This window comes from Balaenoptera borealis (assembly GCF_965194805.1).
Source record: "Balaenoptera borealis genome assembly, chromosome: 15".
Taxonomy (NCBI): Eukaryota; Metazoa; Chordata; class Mammalia; order Artiodactyla; family Balaenopteridae; genus Balaenoptera; species Balaenoptera borealis.
In genome coordinates, this window is record NC_138871.1 from 76615132 (window position 1) to 76633681 (window position 18550).

Genomic DNA, 18550 nt, shown 5'->3' on the forward strand with positions numbered 1-18550 from the left:
GTTAGGTCAAAGGTTTGGGCACTGGGTGCCGGGGTAACCTCTGGCACTGGGACAGGAGGAACCTGGCCTCCCATGGCCACACAACCCCACATGTCCTCGAAGGGATTTCATCCCCATTTCCTACAAACACTATGAGGGAAACTGAGTTGGTGGGACCTCCACTGCAGAATTCTGCCCTTGCCCCCAAATTCACAAGAATATTTTTCCACATTATTAAACCACAGGAGCCATTTTATAAATGTCATCATCATAGTCTTTTAATATTTTACATAAAAAAACTGTATACACAGCTTATAGAACTTTTATGTAAACATTATAAGCTCACCACTTTGTCATTTGTCAGTTTATTTAAAAAATAAAAAACAAGACAACAATTTAGTAGAAGTACCACTGGATGGGGAAGGGAGGGGGGAGAAAAGAGACACTAGGGGCAGGTTTACTCTCTGTACAGAGATGCAGAGAAAATTTCACACAGCTTTAGAGACTGCCTTGTGGGGGAAAAAAAAAAAAGGTTTTAGATAGGCCCTAACGCTTGTTACTGCCCTTTCTCAAACGAGTGCGCATACCTGCACAAATAAAATCGCAAAACAGTGTTGCCACTTTTTTCAAAAGAAAAAAAATTAGTGGTTTCTTTATCTTCTCCTTGTTTTTTAAAAGTCATCATTTTTTTAAAAACATCAGAAGTAGATGAGGTTACAGTGTACAAGTGTGGTCAGAATGCTACTGTCTTATGCAAATGACAAGTGCATTAAATGTCAAACAATGAAACAATTGTGCAAAAAATTCTTCCACACACCCCCCCCCCCAAAAAAAACACCCAAGTTTTAGCCTTTAAATAAATCAAATAACATCCGTTTCTTGGACTGAACGATTTTCACTTGTAGGACAGGCACAAAGTTCGCTTATGGCAAAAACAACCTGCAGCACACTGTCCCTCCTCCTGCCTGTGGCTGGTGAGGGGGTTCGCAGGGGGGGAGGGGGGGGCTGGCCCACAGGAGCCATGAGTCTAGAAGCTGTGTCCTCTTATCCCCAAGTCGGCTGCAAATGTCTTCCCCAGGGGTTGGAAAGATGGCCAAGTCTTGTTCATGCTGGGATGGACGCCTGACCCAGGCTGGGCCGGAGCTGTTCCGTCACTCCACCCACCACCACCATTAAATAACACCATCCTACCTCCGAAAATAAAATTATATCTATATTTATATAACACCCCATCCTCCCCAGCCCTCCCCTCCCGCAGTTCCCGAGGTCTATGTTACAGACAGGGGATAGCAGGCGCTCGCTGGTTATGGACGAACATCTGATGGGGCGCGGCCGCACCCCGGTGCCAAGCTCGTCTCCGGGAGGCAGAGGCGGGCATGGGGTGAAAACCCGGCGGCGGGGAGTCGAACATACACACAGCCACACACTCTGAAGAGGCTTGACTCTTCAGAAAAGGGTGGTCAGGGGACCCTTGGCACTCAGCGGGGCGGCCAGGCCTGTGCAACACAGCCAGACGCACAGACACTTGGAAAGCGGGCGCCCGGTGCCTACCACGCGGATTCCCGGCGCCAGAGCCTGAGCCGCCGGGCCACGTCTGCCGGGGCTGAAGGCAGACACCAGGCAGTCCGGTGGGGTCCTTGGGGGACGCGGGTCTCCCCTTCCCCGGGCTCGTGGGGGCTGGGCCCGGGAGGGGGAGGCGCGCCGGCAGGGGCAGGCGGGGCGGGCGCGGCCCTCATAGCACCTTGCAGCAGTTGATGCAGCCGTTCTGGGAGCCGTAGCGCTTCTGCAGCGCGGCGCGCGTGGCCGTCTCGAAGACCTCGCGCACGCCCTCCTTGGTCTTGGCCGAGCACTCGAGGTAGTCGTAGGCTTGGATGCGCACGGCCATGGCGCGGCCGTCATCCGTGCGCACCGGTTCCTGCTTCATGCGCGCCAGCTCTGTGCGGACGTGCTCGTCGCTGCGCAGGTCTTTCTTGTTGGCCACCAGGATGATGGGCACGTTGGGGCAGAAGTGCTTCACCTCGGGCACCCACTTCTCGGGGATGTTCTCCAGCGAATCCGGGCTGTCCACCGAGAAGCACATGAGGATCACGTCGGTGTCCGGGTAGGAGAGCGGCCGCAGGCGGTCATAGTCCTCCTGGCCCGCCGTGTCCCACAGCGCCAGCTCCACCTGCTTGCCGTCCACCTCGATGTCGGCCACATAGTTCTCGAAGACGGTGGGCACGTACACCTCGGGGAACTCGTCCTTACTGAACACGATCAGCAGGCACGTCTTGCCGCACGCGCCGTCGCCCACCACCACCAGCTTCTTGCGGATGGCCGCCATGAGCGGGCCGGGCCCGGGCAGCAGGAGGGGGCCCGCGAACGCCTCGCGGCCGTCCCGCTCGCCGCTCACTGCTCACCTCGGGCTGCGCGCTGGGGGAAAGGGTTGCTAGCTGCACCCAGGCCCCGGGGTGGCGCGTTCTCTCGCTGTGCTCGGGCTGCCGCGGCGGGGTAGGTGGGGGCGCCGGGGCATAGGGCGCGCCTTGCGTCTCCGCGCTGCTCCGGAGCGGTGGCCGCTCTCCTCGTCCCGGGCCCGGGGTCCGCGCCTTTGTGCGCGAAAGGTGGCTAGAGCAGCGGACCCGGCCTAGCTCCCTCCCGGGTCTCTCTAGGCCTCAGCAAAGGTACAAGGGAACACACGCGCGCAGCCGGACTGCGGTGGCAGATGCGGGCTGCGGCCCCAGCGCCCGCTATTTAAAGAGTTCGGCGACTTTCTTAATATAGCCGCCCAATGGGAAGCAAGCCGACTGAGCTCATCGCTGCGGAGCTTGGCTCTAATTGGCCGTCCGCTGCAGCCCAGGGGCGGGGCCGGGCGAGCTTGATTGACGGCCCAGGCCGCCGGGCTGGGAGAGGCAGCGAGTGGGGAGTCTTAACGCCGCGGCGGCTGGCCCTGCGGGGCTCGGGCGGCACCTGGGTTCCCGTCTTCGCCGCAGCTTGTGCGCGCGAAGCGGGAGGGCTGGAGCTAGCTGCCCGGAGCCCGCGGAGCCTGGACGAACGGTTCCGAGAGAGGCGGCACTTTGCGGGCCGTTGATGACTCCCTCCCACTCAAAATTGCCCTCTTGCTTCTCAAACTCCCAGCGGGTGGTCGGACCTGTGGGGGAGGGAGCGGCTCCTTTAATCTGGTTTTGTTTTTAAATACACACACACACACGCGCACACACACACACACAGAGGCACACATACACACACACACGTTTGTTTCCAAGCAAGGTTGTTGGGGTTTTTTGTTTTTAATTCAGAAGCGGCCCCTCCCCTGGTCGACTCTGCCGCCCCCATCCCTCCACCCGGTACTCTCCCTGACTCCTGGGTTTGGATCTCCGAGAGGGTGGCTGTAAGCTGGGTAGGCCTGGGCCCAGCCTCTGGCTCTAACAAGTCCTGCCTCCTACCCGCTTCTCGGCACCCAGCCTAGGTCCCTAGGTGAAGATGATTGGGAGAAGGAGGGGCAATGAAAAGCGAAGGTGAAGGTCGAGGCTGGTTGCAGAACTTCAGGTCCACTTGGAGGAAGTTACCGGGCAGAAAAAGGCAGCCTCAGCCCTGGTTTGGCAGGATTAATTCAGATCCTGGTCATAAGGTTGAGAACTGTCTGGAGTAAATAGTTCAATAAAATCCAACCACCCCACACCCCATTGGGCAAGAATAGGCTGAGGCCCCAGGGAGTGGGAGGAGAAACTTGCAGGCTGGGACACAGCAAATTAGTGTGTGGTGGGGTGCTAGATCCCCAGTGTTCTGGTCCCACCAGGACTTAATTCATCTATTCCATGAATTCTGCAGGAGATGACACCTACGTCTGAGCTAGAAGAACCTAAGTCAATGGATCTCAATTGACAGAAGAGGTGGGAAGGGGGAGGGAGGGAGGGAGAATCTCCCAGGAAGGAGGAGCAGCTTGAACAAAAGCAGAGATGTGGGAAAGAGTAGGAGAAATTCTAGGAACAGGGAATAGCTTAGTGTGGCTGCCCTCGGTGGAGAGAGAGAGAGGTGAAACTCAGGATGGAGGCCAGTCATGGAGGAACCAACTACACAGGTTGGGCCATATCCATTCTGGAGGCAGTGGGATGCTTACTGGTTTTTCAGAAAGGAGAGACCCACTACATCATGATGAGGTTATTGCCTCATATTTCTGCCTCCCCCTCTGACTGGAAGCTGTTGGAGGGCCTGGATTCTGTCTTATCTCAGCATCTTGAAGCCCTAGCACAGTGCCTGACCCTATGCAAGCATCAGTAAATGACTGTGGAGAATTCGCCTAAATGCTCAGGAACTCAGTTGGAACTTTCTGGAGTCTCTTACCTCAGACTCCAGACTGCTTTACCAACCATCCAACCAAACCCGGGCAGCCAGCTGTAGCTGAGCCATGGTGTTTTCACACATGATTCATATGTTGAGATGTAGGTCCCCGAATGGATGCCGCAGATATAATCAGGTCAAATACAACATTAGTGCCACTAACCCCCGGAGCCCATCCTCATTCAAGTGACCAAAACTGCTTCCCTCACATTGGATTATCTCCACTACAATGCCTAGCGTTTTTGTTTTTTTAATTTTGTTTTTCAGATCTAAGGAACTGAACTGTCAATAAGTAAATAATTTCTCCAAGTGGAATCCCGTGGGAGAAAGTAAGGGGTTTTTTTTTTCTTTTTTTTTTGGATCATTTGTTTAGGGCTCCAATCTAGCAACTTTTTCTTTTCTTTTCTTTTCTTTTAATTTTAATTTGCCTGTTAGAAAAATCTAAAAATCTAGAAAAATCTAAATTTTTCTTCCTTTAATCAAAACCTTTTATAGCTGTATTGTTAACACTGCTTTCCTTTATCTTAATATAGCTTGGGAATCTTGGCTTAAGCTTCAAATATTAAGAAAATATCAAACAATTAAAGTTTTGTACCATGTATTTTTTTAAAAACTGGAATACAAAGAATCAGGAAGAGGGATTCAATTCACTCATTTCCTGACTCTCAGACATATTATATGAGGTGTTCCAAGCTTGAATCTCAATATTGCAGTAATTTCTAAAAATATTCAGTTGGTAAATTATGCCAAAGTAAACAAGTAGAAAAATCTGTATTCTGCAGCAGCTTCTTTTCATGGTCTTCATTTTCATGTCCAGGATCCTTTGACAAGCTCTGAGAAGACTGGCTACTTCAAATACTGTACCACTCACGGGATAAACTCTCTCAAACTAGGGGATGTGCCTAATGGCCTCCTCACTGCCTCTGCTCTCCCTTCACAACACACTGGCAAAGGACAAGGATAAAACTGACTTGTCAAGGAGAGCAAATCATTTTAATAGTTAACTTTAGTAACCTATAGATTCGTTGTATGACAGATACCCACACTAGTGAGAGAGGGAAGTTATCCTTCAGACAAAAGGGAGATGTTAATCTACCTCCAATCTTCCTTCAGCTTTATTGATTTGGCCTGTTTTGTCCACTCTCTCCTACAGATCTCCTGTAAATCACCCCCCAACTCCTCGGAGAAAAGACCAGCCAGAGACTGGAGTGTTCATTAGATTTTAGTGCCACCTTGTGGCAATCTTTACAGGTTTTTAAAAAAAAAAAATATATATATATATAATTATATTTAAATATTTTATAAATATTTTCTATATATTATATATATGATTATATAAAAACTTATCTAGCCAAAAACCATGCATTTTATGACTATTTTTATTTTAAGATGTTTCACAGGATGTAAAACTCCTATTTGTTTCACAAGCAGCTTCTTTAGAAATTCTTCACATATATATTTATACACACATAGAACTTTTTTCATATACACTTAAAAAAATTAATTCCTTCCTAGTTAAATAGTAACTTCTAAAAGAGATTAGAAGATAACAGCTGTGGAACCTTACTAATTTATATAACAATGGACTTCCTTTTAACCTAATTACAATGTACAGAAAGTTGTAAAACAACTTGAACTGCAAAAATCATCTGCTTTCTTCCCCCCAGCTAAGAAAGCCATTATTGGATAATCTGGTATAACTGGAAGTAATAATAATTCACTTACCAATAAGCATTTACTGGAAACCAGCAATACTATAGACATTCCTGGCAGTCATTTAATTTTTAAATTATTTCTAATTTAAGCAGTAGCTTAGGGTCTCTAGGAAAATTGTCAACCTTCCTTCTCAATGCTATGAGTTTTAAAAAGGGAAAGGCTCTTCTAGACCTAGCCATACTATTTCACATGGAAAAACCAAAGTGGTCCCATATGGTCTGTTTGGGCCCATTTAGCCATGAGTTACATAGCTGAGCCTTCAAACTGCTTTCTGGGGTCTCCAAGCTATAAGCAACAGCAATTCAAACACCCCTCCCCTGTCCCGAGATTGTGACCCAGTTTGACCCAGGCCTAAGACAGAGAGGCTGGGCTCACAGGAGAATCACCATAGCTAGAATGTTAAACTTTGGAATGTAGGCATTGAACTCTGATCAGACCCCGTCTGTCCAGCCCAGGGTCATGCTAAGGGGAGTTGGCAGTGGGCAACAGGGCCCAGCTCCTGATCACTCTAAAACTGCACCATCCAATCCAGTAGCCGATAGCCACATGTGAAATCCTGCTGATAACCGCTAAAGAACCATTTTCAATGTTACCTAATTTTAATAAATTTAAATTTAAAAGCTGATATTCATGGTAGAGGAAAAGGGGAAATGTTGGTCAAAGAGTATAAACTTCCAGTTAGAAGATGAATCAGTTCTAAGGATCTAATGTCTAGCATGGTGCTTTTAGTTAATAATACTATATTATATACTTGGCAGTTGCCAAGAGAGTAGTTCCTAAACGTCCTCAGCACAGGTTGGGAATTCTCTGGTGGCGCAGTGGTTAAGACTCTGACCCCCCAATGAAGGGAGCTCGGGTTCAATCCCAGGTCAGGGAACTAGATCCCACATGTGTGCCACAACTAAGAGTCCGCATGCCACAATTAAGGAGCTGGTGAGCCACAACTAAGGAGCTGGTGAGCCACAACTAAGACCCAGCGCAACCAAATAAAAATAAATATTAAAAAAAAAAAAGAAATGGTAATGATGTGATGTGATGGAGGCGTTAGCTATTGCTATAGTGGTAATCATTTTGCAATATGTAAGTGTATCAAATCAACACCACTGTTGTACACCTTAAACTTATACAATGTTATATGTCAATTATATCTCAATAAAGCTGGAGAAAGAATTGATTTAATACTGATATGGTACTCAGAAAACTATAAAACACTGTTGAAAGAAATCAAAGATGACATAAACAGATGGAGAAATATACCATGTTCTTGGATTGGAAGAATCAATATTGTGAAAATGACTATACTACCCAAAGCAATCTACAGATTCAATGCAATCCCTATCAAACTACCAATGGCATTCTTCACAGAATTAGAACAAAAAATTTTACATTTCGTATGGAAACACAAAAGACCCCGAATAGCCAAAGCAATCTTGAGAAAGAAAAACAGAGCTGGAGGAATCAGGCTCCCTGACTTCAAACTATACCACAAAACTACAGTAATCAAGACAGTATGGTATTGGCACAAAAACAGAAATATAGATCAATGGTACAGGATAGAATGCCCAGAGATAAACCCACACACATATGGTCACCTAATTTACAACAAAGGAGGCAAGAACGTACAGTGGAGAAAAAACAGTCTCTTCAATAAGTGGTGCTGGGAAAACTGGACAGCTACATGTAAAAGAATGAAATTAAAATGCTACCTAACACCATACACAAAAATAAACTCCAAATGGATTAAAGACCTAAATGTAAGACCAAACACTATAAAACTCTTAGAGAAAAACATAGGAAAAACACTCTTTGACATAAACCAAGCAAGATCCTTTTTGACCCTCCTCCTAGAGAAATGGAAATAAAAAGAAAAATAAGCAAATGGGACTTAATTAAACTTAAAAGCTTTTGCACAGCAAAGGAAACCATAAACAAGACGAAAAGACAACCCTCAGAATGGGAGAAAATATTTGCAAATGAAACAATGGACTAAAGATTAATCTCCAAAATATACAGACAGCTCATGGAGCTCAATATCAAAAAAGTAAAAAATCCAATTAAAAAATGGGCAGAAGACCTAAATAGACATTTCACCAAGGAAGACATACAGATGGCTAAGAGGCACATGAAAAGATGACTCAACATCTCTAGTTATTGGAGAGATGCAAATCAAAACTACAATGAGCTATCACCTCACACCGGTCAGAATGGCCATTATCAAAAAATCTAGAAACAATAAATGCTGGAAAGGGTGTGGTGAAAAGGGAACCCTCCTTCACTGTTGGTGAGAATGTAGATTGATACAACCACTATGGAAAACAATATGGAGGTTCCTTAAAAACTAAAAATAGAACTACCATATGACCCAGCAATCCCACTACTGGGCATATACCCTGAGAAAACCATAATTCAAAAAGAGACATGTACCCCAATGTTCATTGCAGCTCTATTTACAATAGCCAGGACATGGAAGCAACCTAAATGTCCATCGACAGATGAATGGATAAAGAAGACGTGGCACATATATACAATGGAATATTACTCAGCCATAAAAGAAGTGAAATTGAGTTATTTGCAGTGAGGTGGATGGACCTAGAGTCTGTCATACAGAGTTAAGTAAGTCAGAAAGAGAAAAGCAGATACCGTATGCTAACGCATATATATGGAATCTTAGAGAAAAAAATGGTACTGATGAACCTAGTTGCAGGGCAGGAACAGAGACATAGACCTAGAGAATGGACTTGAGGACACGGGATGGGAGGGGGAAGCTGGGGCGAAGTGAGAGTAGCATCGACATATATACACTACCAAATGTAAGATAGTTAGCTAGTGGGAAGCAGCATCATAGCACGGGGAGATCAGCTTGGTGTTTGCGACCACCTAGAGGGGTGGGATAGGGAGGATGGGAGGGAGGTTCAAGAAGGAGGGGATTTGGGGACATATGTATGCATATGGCTGATTCACTTTGTTGTACAACAGAAACTAACACAGTATTGTGAAACAATTATCCTCCAATAAAGACCTATTAAAAAAAAATACTGATATGGACCACCAAAAATTTTTTAAAATAAAAAATTAATAAAAACTCATATTCGATTCAGTTATTGGGAAATGTTTATGTATGTTTGAAACAACTTGAGTATATGAAGCTACTTTTTCTTACCGGAAATTTTTTGAAATCTAAATACAGATTGAGTATCTTTGATGAAAATTTAGCATCTGAATTGAGATGTGCTGTAACTGTACAATAAACACTAGAATTTAAAGGCTTAGATTGAAAAACATGTAAAATAGTCCACAAAATATTTTTATATTAATTACATGTAGACATGATGATATTTTGGATATAGTGGATTTTTTTTAAATATGAGATTTAATATGTTAGATATATTTGGATATATAATTCAAATCAATTTTACCTTTTTCTGCTTGTTACTGTGACAACTAGAACATTTTAAATTACACATGTAGTTTACATTGTATTTCTCCTGGACAGTACTGCTCTAAAATGTCTGCAAGCTCATGTGGCTTCCTGGCTACTCCCTCCCTCACCACCCTTTTGGGGAGTCACCTTTATATGAACCCCCTGGATCCCCTTAATCTTCCTGTGGGGGTTAGAGGTAGGATTTCCTTTTGTTTGTTCTAAACTCACTGCTGGATTTCAGACAGGCTCAGACACTCAGATAAACAGTGTGGTTTGGGGCCATCCGGGACCTCCCTGTCCCACTATCCATCACTGCTTTCCAGGCCAGGCACCTCTAGGACTTTTCATCTGTCCCCCTAAACAGCAGCCCCCTCCCTAGTCTGTCCAGCTCTCATCCCAGCACTAGGCGATGTTTTCTTGAACAGTAGAGGTTATTTGGGCCTTTTTGCACGCGTCTTATTTTCCTTTCCAGAAAAGGGAATCAACATCTAGTCCTTGTCCGATTTTGGTAGAAAAGTGGGAAGTGTAGATTGTTTTCTGGAACTCTCATATCAACCTCAATTCTCTCAATTCAGTTCAGTAATGTAGATTGAGAGGAGAGTGGAGATGGGGAGGTGAAGACACAAAAGATAAGTAAGCTTAGGACTAACACTTAGTGAAGACTTGTCCCTCCCCCGCCATGGGACAAGACCTCACTAATATGTAAATGAAGGATGGAGCCAGCTTCACACTGGTGTTCACGGCTGAGCAAGGCTTTGGGTAACCAGTAGGATTTTTCCAGAAGAGGTGCCCATTTGCACCATCTGAAACATTTACTGCGTGTATTATGTGGAGAAATGTTCCAATCAGAGCCATTTGTTGAGAGGGAGAAGTAGGAAAATGTTCCTCTTTCCATGCCTGAGTTTGTCTGAAGACATTGCTGGGTGAGGTTTGTCTCACCCTGAGGAATGGGAAGGCAGAGGGGAAAGAGGAAGGTCACAAGAACTCACTCTTACGTAAGTGTTGTTATTACAAAATCCACCCCAGCAATGCTTGCTGTTTCTGTGGCAGATGCTGAAATTTCACACAGATTTGTCAATTTCGCCAACGCTACCAGAAAGTGATGGGGAGATGTAGTAAGCAGAAGAGAGAGAGCCTCGTACCCGGAACCTGGAGACCTACTTTTTAGGTCTTCCAATTCCTAGCTGTACAGCCTTGGGCAAATCAACCTTTCCAGGTCTCAGTCTCCCCATTTGTAAAGTGAGAGAGAGAACTCAGAGGTTGGAAACTCAAATGTCCACAGGGGTCCTGCAGTTAACTGTGTGTGAGACATAATGGCAGTGGTGGAAACTGTGGGGAACCAGAGAACATGCCCTATCTAAGCAATAAAAGTTCAGAATTTAAAAACCAACTACTGTGCTGTCCAAAAAAGGCACAAACAGAACAGGCTGGATTTGGCCAGGCAGAACAAGTCTGTGGCCCCTGACTAGATGAATTTCATTTTTTACAGATCGAGGGCTCACCTGTAGAAAATAATATTGTTAATCCTTTCATAAACTGAAAAAATAATTTTATAAAACAAAAAAATCCTTTTTCTTGAATTTTATTTTTCAAAACTTTCTTTTATTTGAGTTATTTATACCAAGGTCCAAAAGATGAAATATTCCAAAGGATGGAAACTAGGGAAACATAGTCTTAAGTAAGAATAAGTTATTCTCGGACTTTCCTGGTGGCGCAGTGGTTAAGAATCCGCCTGCCAATGAGGGTTTGAGCCCTGGTCCGGGAAGATCCCACATGCCACGGAGCAGCTAAACCCGTGCGCCACAACTACTGATCCTGCGCTCTAGAGCCCACGAGCCACAGCTACCGAGCCTGCGTGCCACAACTACTGAAGCCCACGCACCTAGAGCCCGTGCTCTGCAACAAGAGAAGCCACCGCAGTGAGAATCCTGCGCACTGCAACGAAGAGTAGCCCCCGCTCACCACAACTAGAGAAAGCCCGCGCACAGCAATGAAGACCCAATGCAGCCAAAAATAAATAAATAAATTCATTTAGAAAAAAAAAAAAAGAATAAGTTATTCTCACAGCTACCTCAGCGTTAACATTGAGCAGGGTGGGAGATGTTACACCCTTATGTCAGTCCAGAGGGCAATAACACCAAGTTTTTTTTCTCTTCCCTTTTTTTTTAGTCTTGAAAGCAAATGACCTAATCAAAGTATTTATACAGGGATGATTCACTCCTTTTATTCTCTGATGATGTCAGAATTTTGCAATAGGGAGGAGTTGAATACACAATGGATTTCCACACTCCAGTGTGTTATCACTGAAGATGGCTCTGTGACTATTTATAGCATGAGACAGAGCCTATATTAGGAGCCACTGCTCAGAACTGGGCAATCTAGGGAGCAGATGTCACAGTCGTGGGGAGACTATGAAGGATACAGTTCACCCCACCATTCCAGGACCTCTGCTTCTGCCCCAGCCACACAGGTTGGTGGAACATGGCTCAGCAAAAAAGACGGTTCTTCATGAGGGTCCTCAATCAGAAAGGAGAACACTGAAAAATCTCTTTTCGACAATTCTCTCATGGAACTGTTTCATCTCTGGGAAGTGGAGTTGTGTGATTTCTGATCAGCTTGGTCACAATGTATGTTTAAAAAAGAAGTTGATTTTGTAGCTTGGAAATCTCAGTGATATGCCTAGGAAATCCACTCACTCATTCATTCATCCATTCATTCCACTAACATGTGTTAGGTGCCTCCTGTATGCCTGGACCTCGGTATAAGGCTAGCTGCCACGCTTTAAGGCACTCAAGGACCTGACATAGTTGGCGTCTCACAGCTGTTGAACTTCCTACGTCTAAATTGACGTAGGGACAGGGCTTGAACCAGGCAGATATGAAGGAGGTAATGACAGTTGCTGCTCTCATTCAATCATTTATTCTGCAGACATACTCCGTGCCAGGGAGCAATTTGACAGAGTCCCAGCCCTCAGAGCAGCTCCAGTCCATAAATACAAGTGGCAATACAGTACAATAGTCATAACAATTAAACTATTTCAATCTAGTGTGGTAAGTGCTATAAATGGGTAGGCACAGGGGAGGGGCCAGAGTAGGCTTGAACTAAGAGCTATGTTGGTACTTTGGTGGCCCTCAATGAACCACACCCCCCCAGTATTCATCTCCTTGTGTGGTGCCTTCCCGTGATGAGTCTGAGCTTGACCATGTGACTAGCTTAAGCCAATGGGACATCAGCAAGAATGATGCAAGCTACAGCTTGATACGTACTTGCATATTGGGGCTTGCCCTTTTGGAGTGCTTCTTCCTGGAACCGGGCTGCCATGCTTTATGGAAACTCAATTAGCCACGTGGAGAAGCCCAAATGGAAAAGAATTGGGTCCCTGGCCAAGAGCCACAGCTAAACTACAAGCCGGTGGCCAGCACCAACCCTTCCTAACATTCCAGCCAACACCATGGGAAAGAGAAGAACTGCCTGAGTCAACCCACAGAATCATAAGAAATAATACATTGTTGCTGTCTTAAGCCACTATGTTGCGGGATGGTTTCTTCCACAAAAATGGATAACCAAACAGGCTGTCTAGATGGTTGCATACAAGTTAGCCAGACCAAGAAAGGAAAAGAAGGGCATTCTAGAGTATGGAGGCATGAGATAGCATAGCATATTCAGGTACTAGATAGATCAATATGGCGGGAATGTGGGGTATACTGTGGAGAGAAGCAGGGGCTGGAACTGAGGAGGCCGGCCAGGCCCAGATAAGAGCATCTGAGGATGGGTTGGGAATCCCCAAGACAACGATTCACTAAGAGGACTCACAGGACTCAGTGGTTAGCTGTACTCAGAGCTGTGATTCATTAGAACAACAGGAGGCAAAACAAGATCAGCAAAGGGAAGGAACATGGGGCGAAGTCAGGGGGACAGCAGGTGCAAGGGAAATTGTTCCTGAGAGTATGCAGTCAGAGTCCTCTCCCAGGGAGCCACACGGGACACACCTACTTCCCCCAGCAATGAGTTATGACAACACGCAGAAAACACTGCCAACCAAAGAAGCTCGTTAGAGACTCAGGGCCCGGGATTTTTACTGGGAGCTGTGATGGTTAACTATTTAATGTCAACTTGGCCAGGCTACCATGCCCAGTTTGGTCAAACACCAGTCTAGATGTTGCTGGTGAAGGTATTTTTTAGAGGACATTAACATATAAGTCAGTGGACTTTGAGTAAAGCTGATTACTCTCCATGATATAGATGGGCTTCATCCAAACAGTCGAAGACCTTAAGAACAAAGACTGAGATTTCCCTAAGAAGGGAGAATCTTCCTAAAGACTGCAGCATAGACATCCTGCCTGTTGCCCTGAGAATTTGGGCTCAAGGCCACAACATCGACTCTGAATTTCCAGCCTGCCAGTCTCCCCTACAGATTTCAAACGTGCCAACCCCACAACTGCATGAGCCAGTTCCTTAAAATGAATCACTTGCTCCCTCTCCATAAATATATCCTATTGGTTCTGTTTCTCTAGAGAACTCTGACTAATACAGGGGCTGATCCCAGAGGCACCCTCTGCCTGGCACGTACCCGAATTCCAGACTCCTAGAAGGAAAGCAGGGGTTCAGCATGAATGATATTGGCTGTTTCTACAGACAATTTAGGGACAGGGAGCCACTCTTCTCAGTTAATGTATAGGAACACCCCCGACTCGAAATCTCTGTTCCCAGATGCCAGACAAGGGCCAGCCTGGTGAGCAGGCCTTTCTAAGAATAAGCAGTCAGACCTAACTCCTTTCTGTATGGAAAGTAAGTAGTTTATACTGTGGGCAATAGAAAGTCTTTGAATTTTTTTTTTTTTTTTTTGGCCATGCCACGTGGCTTGTGGGATCCTAGTACCCTGACCAGGAGTTGAACCCATGCTCCTTGCATTGGAAGCATGGAGTCTTAACCACTGGACCGCCAGGGAAGTCCCTGAGTTTTTTTTTTTTAATGTAAATATGTTATTCCATTAGAGATTTTAAAGTGTGGGTGGCATGTTATGTTTCGTGTCATAAGGCCATGCTAACTGCATATGGGAGCCAGCCCAAGTAGGGGAAGTAGAGAAGCAGGCTTCGGATTAGGAGGCCCCTCTGGTCATCCAGGCAGAGTAAGGATGGAGAGGAAGGGGGAGGTTTGAGAAAACAACAGGACCTGTGGGAGGTGTCACTTCCCAGGCTGTCACCTCCTCTCCCCGTCAGTGGGAGCCTTGGAGAAAGGCCTTCTGCAGGTGAGGTTGCCATGTGCACTCTGTCTAGTCCCTGGAGAGATCTGGCCTGCCAGGCCTGGCAGGGGTTGGGTGTGTGTCTGTGCCTATGTGTCTGCGTCTATCTGTATATGTGTGTCTGTGTCTGTGTGTCTATGTGTGTGTGTGTCTGTGTATGTCTGTGTCTGTCTGCATATGTGTGTCTGTATCTATGTGTCTACGTGTTTCTATGTCTGTGTGTATCTGTGTGTGTGTTTGTGTGTGTGTGTCTGTGTGTGTCTATCTATGTATGTGTGTCTGTGTCTGTGTCCATCTGTGCCTGTGTGTCTTTCTGTATCTGCATGTCTATGTGTCTGTGTGTTGGGGCCGGCTCACCTCCCACGCCCACCCTCCTGGGAGAGGTATGCCCTAAACAGGGCACCTGCCGTGGCTACGAGAGGAGGGGAGAGGAAGGCTGGCTCTGTGTCCGTCTAGGAGGAGGGGGAGTCAACTCTCTGGAGACCTGATGCCCCAGGGCCCTTGCCCTGCTCTCTTCCCTCCCACCACCATCCAGACAGGGCTCCAGCTCTCCTGGATGCCCACAGGGCCTTAGGGCACACGTGAACCTTACAGCTGCGAAGGATTCTGTGGGCTTCACGGCTTTTGCTACTCAAAGTGTGGTCAGGGACCAGTAACATTAGCATTTCTTGGAAGCTCGTTGGAAACAGAGAATCTCAGGCCCCAACCCAGCCCAGGCCCCTACAGACTCAGAATCCAGAGTTCAACACGATCTCCAGGTGATTCGTTTGAACGTAAAGTCCGAGAAGCACTGCTTGTCCTCACCTTATGTTGGAGGAAGGGTGGTGGCCATGGGTTGATGGAACGTGTGCTGCAGCCAGGTTGCAGCTTTCCCCGGCCTCTGCTGACCATCTGTGTGGTCTGGGCAGCGTCTCCCTCTGCCTCAGTCTCTCATCTATGCATCGGGGCATTAGCACTGCCTCCCTCACTGGGCTATTGCGAGTTAAATGAGCTGTCGCGTGTCAAGTGTTTACAACAGAACCTGGCACGTGGTAAGTACCTGGAAACTCTTAGCTGTCATTCCTAAGCGAGGGGTCGTCCAGCCTCGCCTTGCCCCACCCCTCCCAGCAACACGCGTGCACGCAGGACGGGGGAAGAGCATCCCATGCTTAGACTGCCGTGAGGGAGAGCGCCCTCCTGTGGCTCCTGGAAGCTGGGTCTGAGGTGACACAGGAGTCGCTCCCTTGTCACAGAACAGCCTTCAGTTCTTGGAAATTACTCTCTGACCAAGTTTTCCTGTATTCAGGCTGTTCTAGTCCCCAGAACCCCAGAATTTCTGCAGGTCCCGGCTGCCTTCCTGAGAGCAGGCCTCTCAGCGCACGCCGGTTTGCCTAAGCCCTTCTTAAGGGACACTGCCAAGGCCAGGACGCTGAGCCAGGGGTGGTCTTCAGACCTGCTGGTTCTGCAGCCAGGCCAGTCAGATGGCTGCAGGGTAAGGCCCTCTGCAGAGGTGCTGCCACCAAGGTGTCCCGGGTCCAGTGGACGCTGAGCTGCCCAAGATGGTCCATACAGCATGGTGAGCGTGTAAAGCACACTGGCATCCTGGCCAGCACGCGAGGGGAGACCAGGGGAAGGCAAAGCCCTTCGGTGGGCTCCCCACAACCATGAGAGGGTGGCCCAGCAGACCGCTCGCATCTCCATGAACCAACTACAGCCAATGTCCCTGGTCACAGGTAGGAGAGGGCAGACGGTGGCTCATCCCAAATGGAGAACGTTCCACAATGTCTTGACTGCAATTGGGTTTTTTAAACTTTTGGCTAAAGTTCTTGGAATTCAAGCAAAGTAACTAAGTCCTTAGAAATAATAATACCAATGACAGGGATTATAATAATAGGAATGATAAGTAACCGTTTGAGGACTTATGTGTTAGTTACTATTAAGTTCTTGACATGCATTATCTCATCTAATTCTCACAAAAAGCCTGAGCAAGGTGTGATTGTGGCGGAGACAAAAGGGGTCTGATACTGAGAGTCTTATCCAGCTGCCACCTCCCCTTCACCCCTTTCCAGAGCAATTCTAGGTTTGCCCACTGGACCGCAGACTCTTCTTTGTGATCATTAGTGGAGAGGAGAATTGAAAGGAGCCAAAAGGCTAAGTTGATTTACATTTTAAAAGGTCCTGGAGCTTCTCCCAGAAGAAAACAACTTGTCCAGAAGGACAGAGGAGAGGTCCAGAGAGAAGTGGTTGTGAGAGGAGATTGAGAGAAGAGAGATTTGGGAGAGGGGCTGCCTTGAGGACAGGGCTCTGGGGAATCTGCTGGGGAAAGAGGATCTTCAGGGAATTTTTCTTGTGTGTTTTGCACTATTGCTCCCCTTTGCCACCTCTTTGGGGGATTTATATACATATTTACATTTCTTTTCAAGATTTGTTTGAGCTGGAGTTATGCATCTTCTAGAGGCAACCCAGCACTGAGCTAGAAGTGAGCCGGCCCACTTTTGTTTGCATTACACTATGATTAGCTCCACCACTCAGAGATAAGGACTCGAGGTTAGAGAGTTTAAGTAAAAGGCCTAAGGTGACACTGCCAGTAAATGTTGAAACCAGCATGTGGTGAGCACTCTGGGCTGGAGATAGCAGCCACCTACCACGCTGGCTCAGAGGAGCCTGAAAACTCAGTGCTATTTCCAGGGTCCTCCAGTGGAGGGTTCTCTAATTGCCCAGGTCACACAGAGAAGTGACTCCAGAACTCTTGGGCTGTGAATACTGTGTTGTTCACTCCCTTCCTTGAAGTGGGTTTCCCAAATTGTCCCCTCATCCCCCTGTCCCTCCTCAGTGAATCACCTGCTCCCTTCTAGAAGCAGGTCTCTGCGTGAGCTTCTCTAACCAGGCAGTGTCTGTCTTTAAAGCCAGCAGCTGCCTGCCGTGGCTAATGAGGGGCCAGCAGGCCTGGCAGAGCGCTGTCGGAACAGGAAGTACTGCCAAAATCATTCACTCCCTCCGCAGTCATTTCTTGAGCTCACGCTGGGAAAACAGCACTCCCTGGAGGCGACTTCCCTTTCCCTCTGAAACTCTCCGTGACTTAAAGTTCTATTGTCATAAAATAAAACAAGCAGGTCATTGACACCTTTATGTTTTTGCTTTATCCCAAGTGGCAGAAGGGCTGCCAGCAAAGCAATATTGAAAACCTTGGACTGTAGAAAAGATGTACCTGACCAGAAAGAAGTGGGGGGGGGGGTGAGGGTGGGAGCTGGGTGCTTTATATTTTTTGTCACATAATGATTCAAACGTAAGAAAAATATATAGAGAATAATATCTGCCACCAGCTTTGCCAATCTTTGAATATCCCGTGTTTATTTCAAATCATTTTAGTTCAGATGAAACTCCTGTGTATCCCTCCCCAATCCTGTTCCCCACCCTCTCTCCCTCAGATATGCTGTACTTACATATTTACTACATATGAATGTGTCCTAAAGAATAGTTGGTGGAGTTTTGCATGTTTTAAATTTTTACACGAATAGTATTATATTTTACATAACTTCGGCAACTTGCTCTTTTCACTCAATGATATGTCTTTTGAGACAGAGCTATTGTTCATTCACTTTACCTGTATAATGTTCCACTGTGTAAATATTTACCCGTTGTCCTGTTGTTGGGCATTTGGTTTATTTCAAGTTTTTTCTGATACAAACCATGCTGCAGTGAGAAGTGCTGCAACTGGACAGGCTGATGTGTTCATGTGCAAGGGTTTCTAGGATGTCCACCTGTGTCACGGGAAGGAGCTTTTCATATGACAAAAATCCTGGGTTTCATTTCAAGTTTCGAAATTGCAGCCAAGGGCAAATGAAGCGTGCACCGTGACTCTGCCTCCTGTTTCTGCCTGGGGAGCTCCACGTCCT

General features: G+C 46.6%; 1 protein-coding gene across 1 annotated transcript; it reads right to left on the minus strand.

Moving 5' to 3' along the window:
- Positions 1 to 328: 328 nt before the first annotated feature.
- RHOB (ras homolog family member B) lies at positions 329 to 2699 on the minus strand. Its single transcript, XM_082358473.1, has one exon. The coding sequence runs from the start codon at positions 2300 to 2302 to the stop codon at positions 1712 to 1714; it is 591 nt and encodes a 196-aa protein (XP_082214599.1). The 5' UTR covers positions 2303 to 2699; the 3' UTR covers positions 329 to 1711.
- Positions 2700 to 18550: the final 15851 nt, after the last annotated feature.

Coding starts and splice junctions, on each gene's coding strand:
- RHOB (XM_082358473.1), bottom strand. CDS start 2,302: ATGGCGGCCATCCGCAAGAAGCTGGTGGTGGTGGGCGACGGCGCGTGC.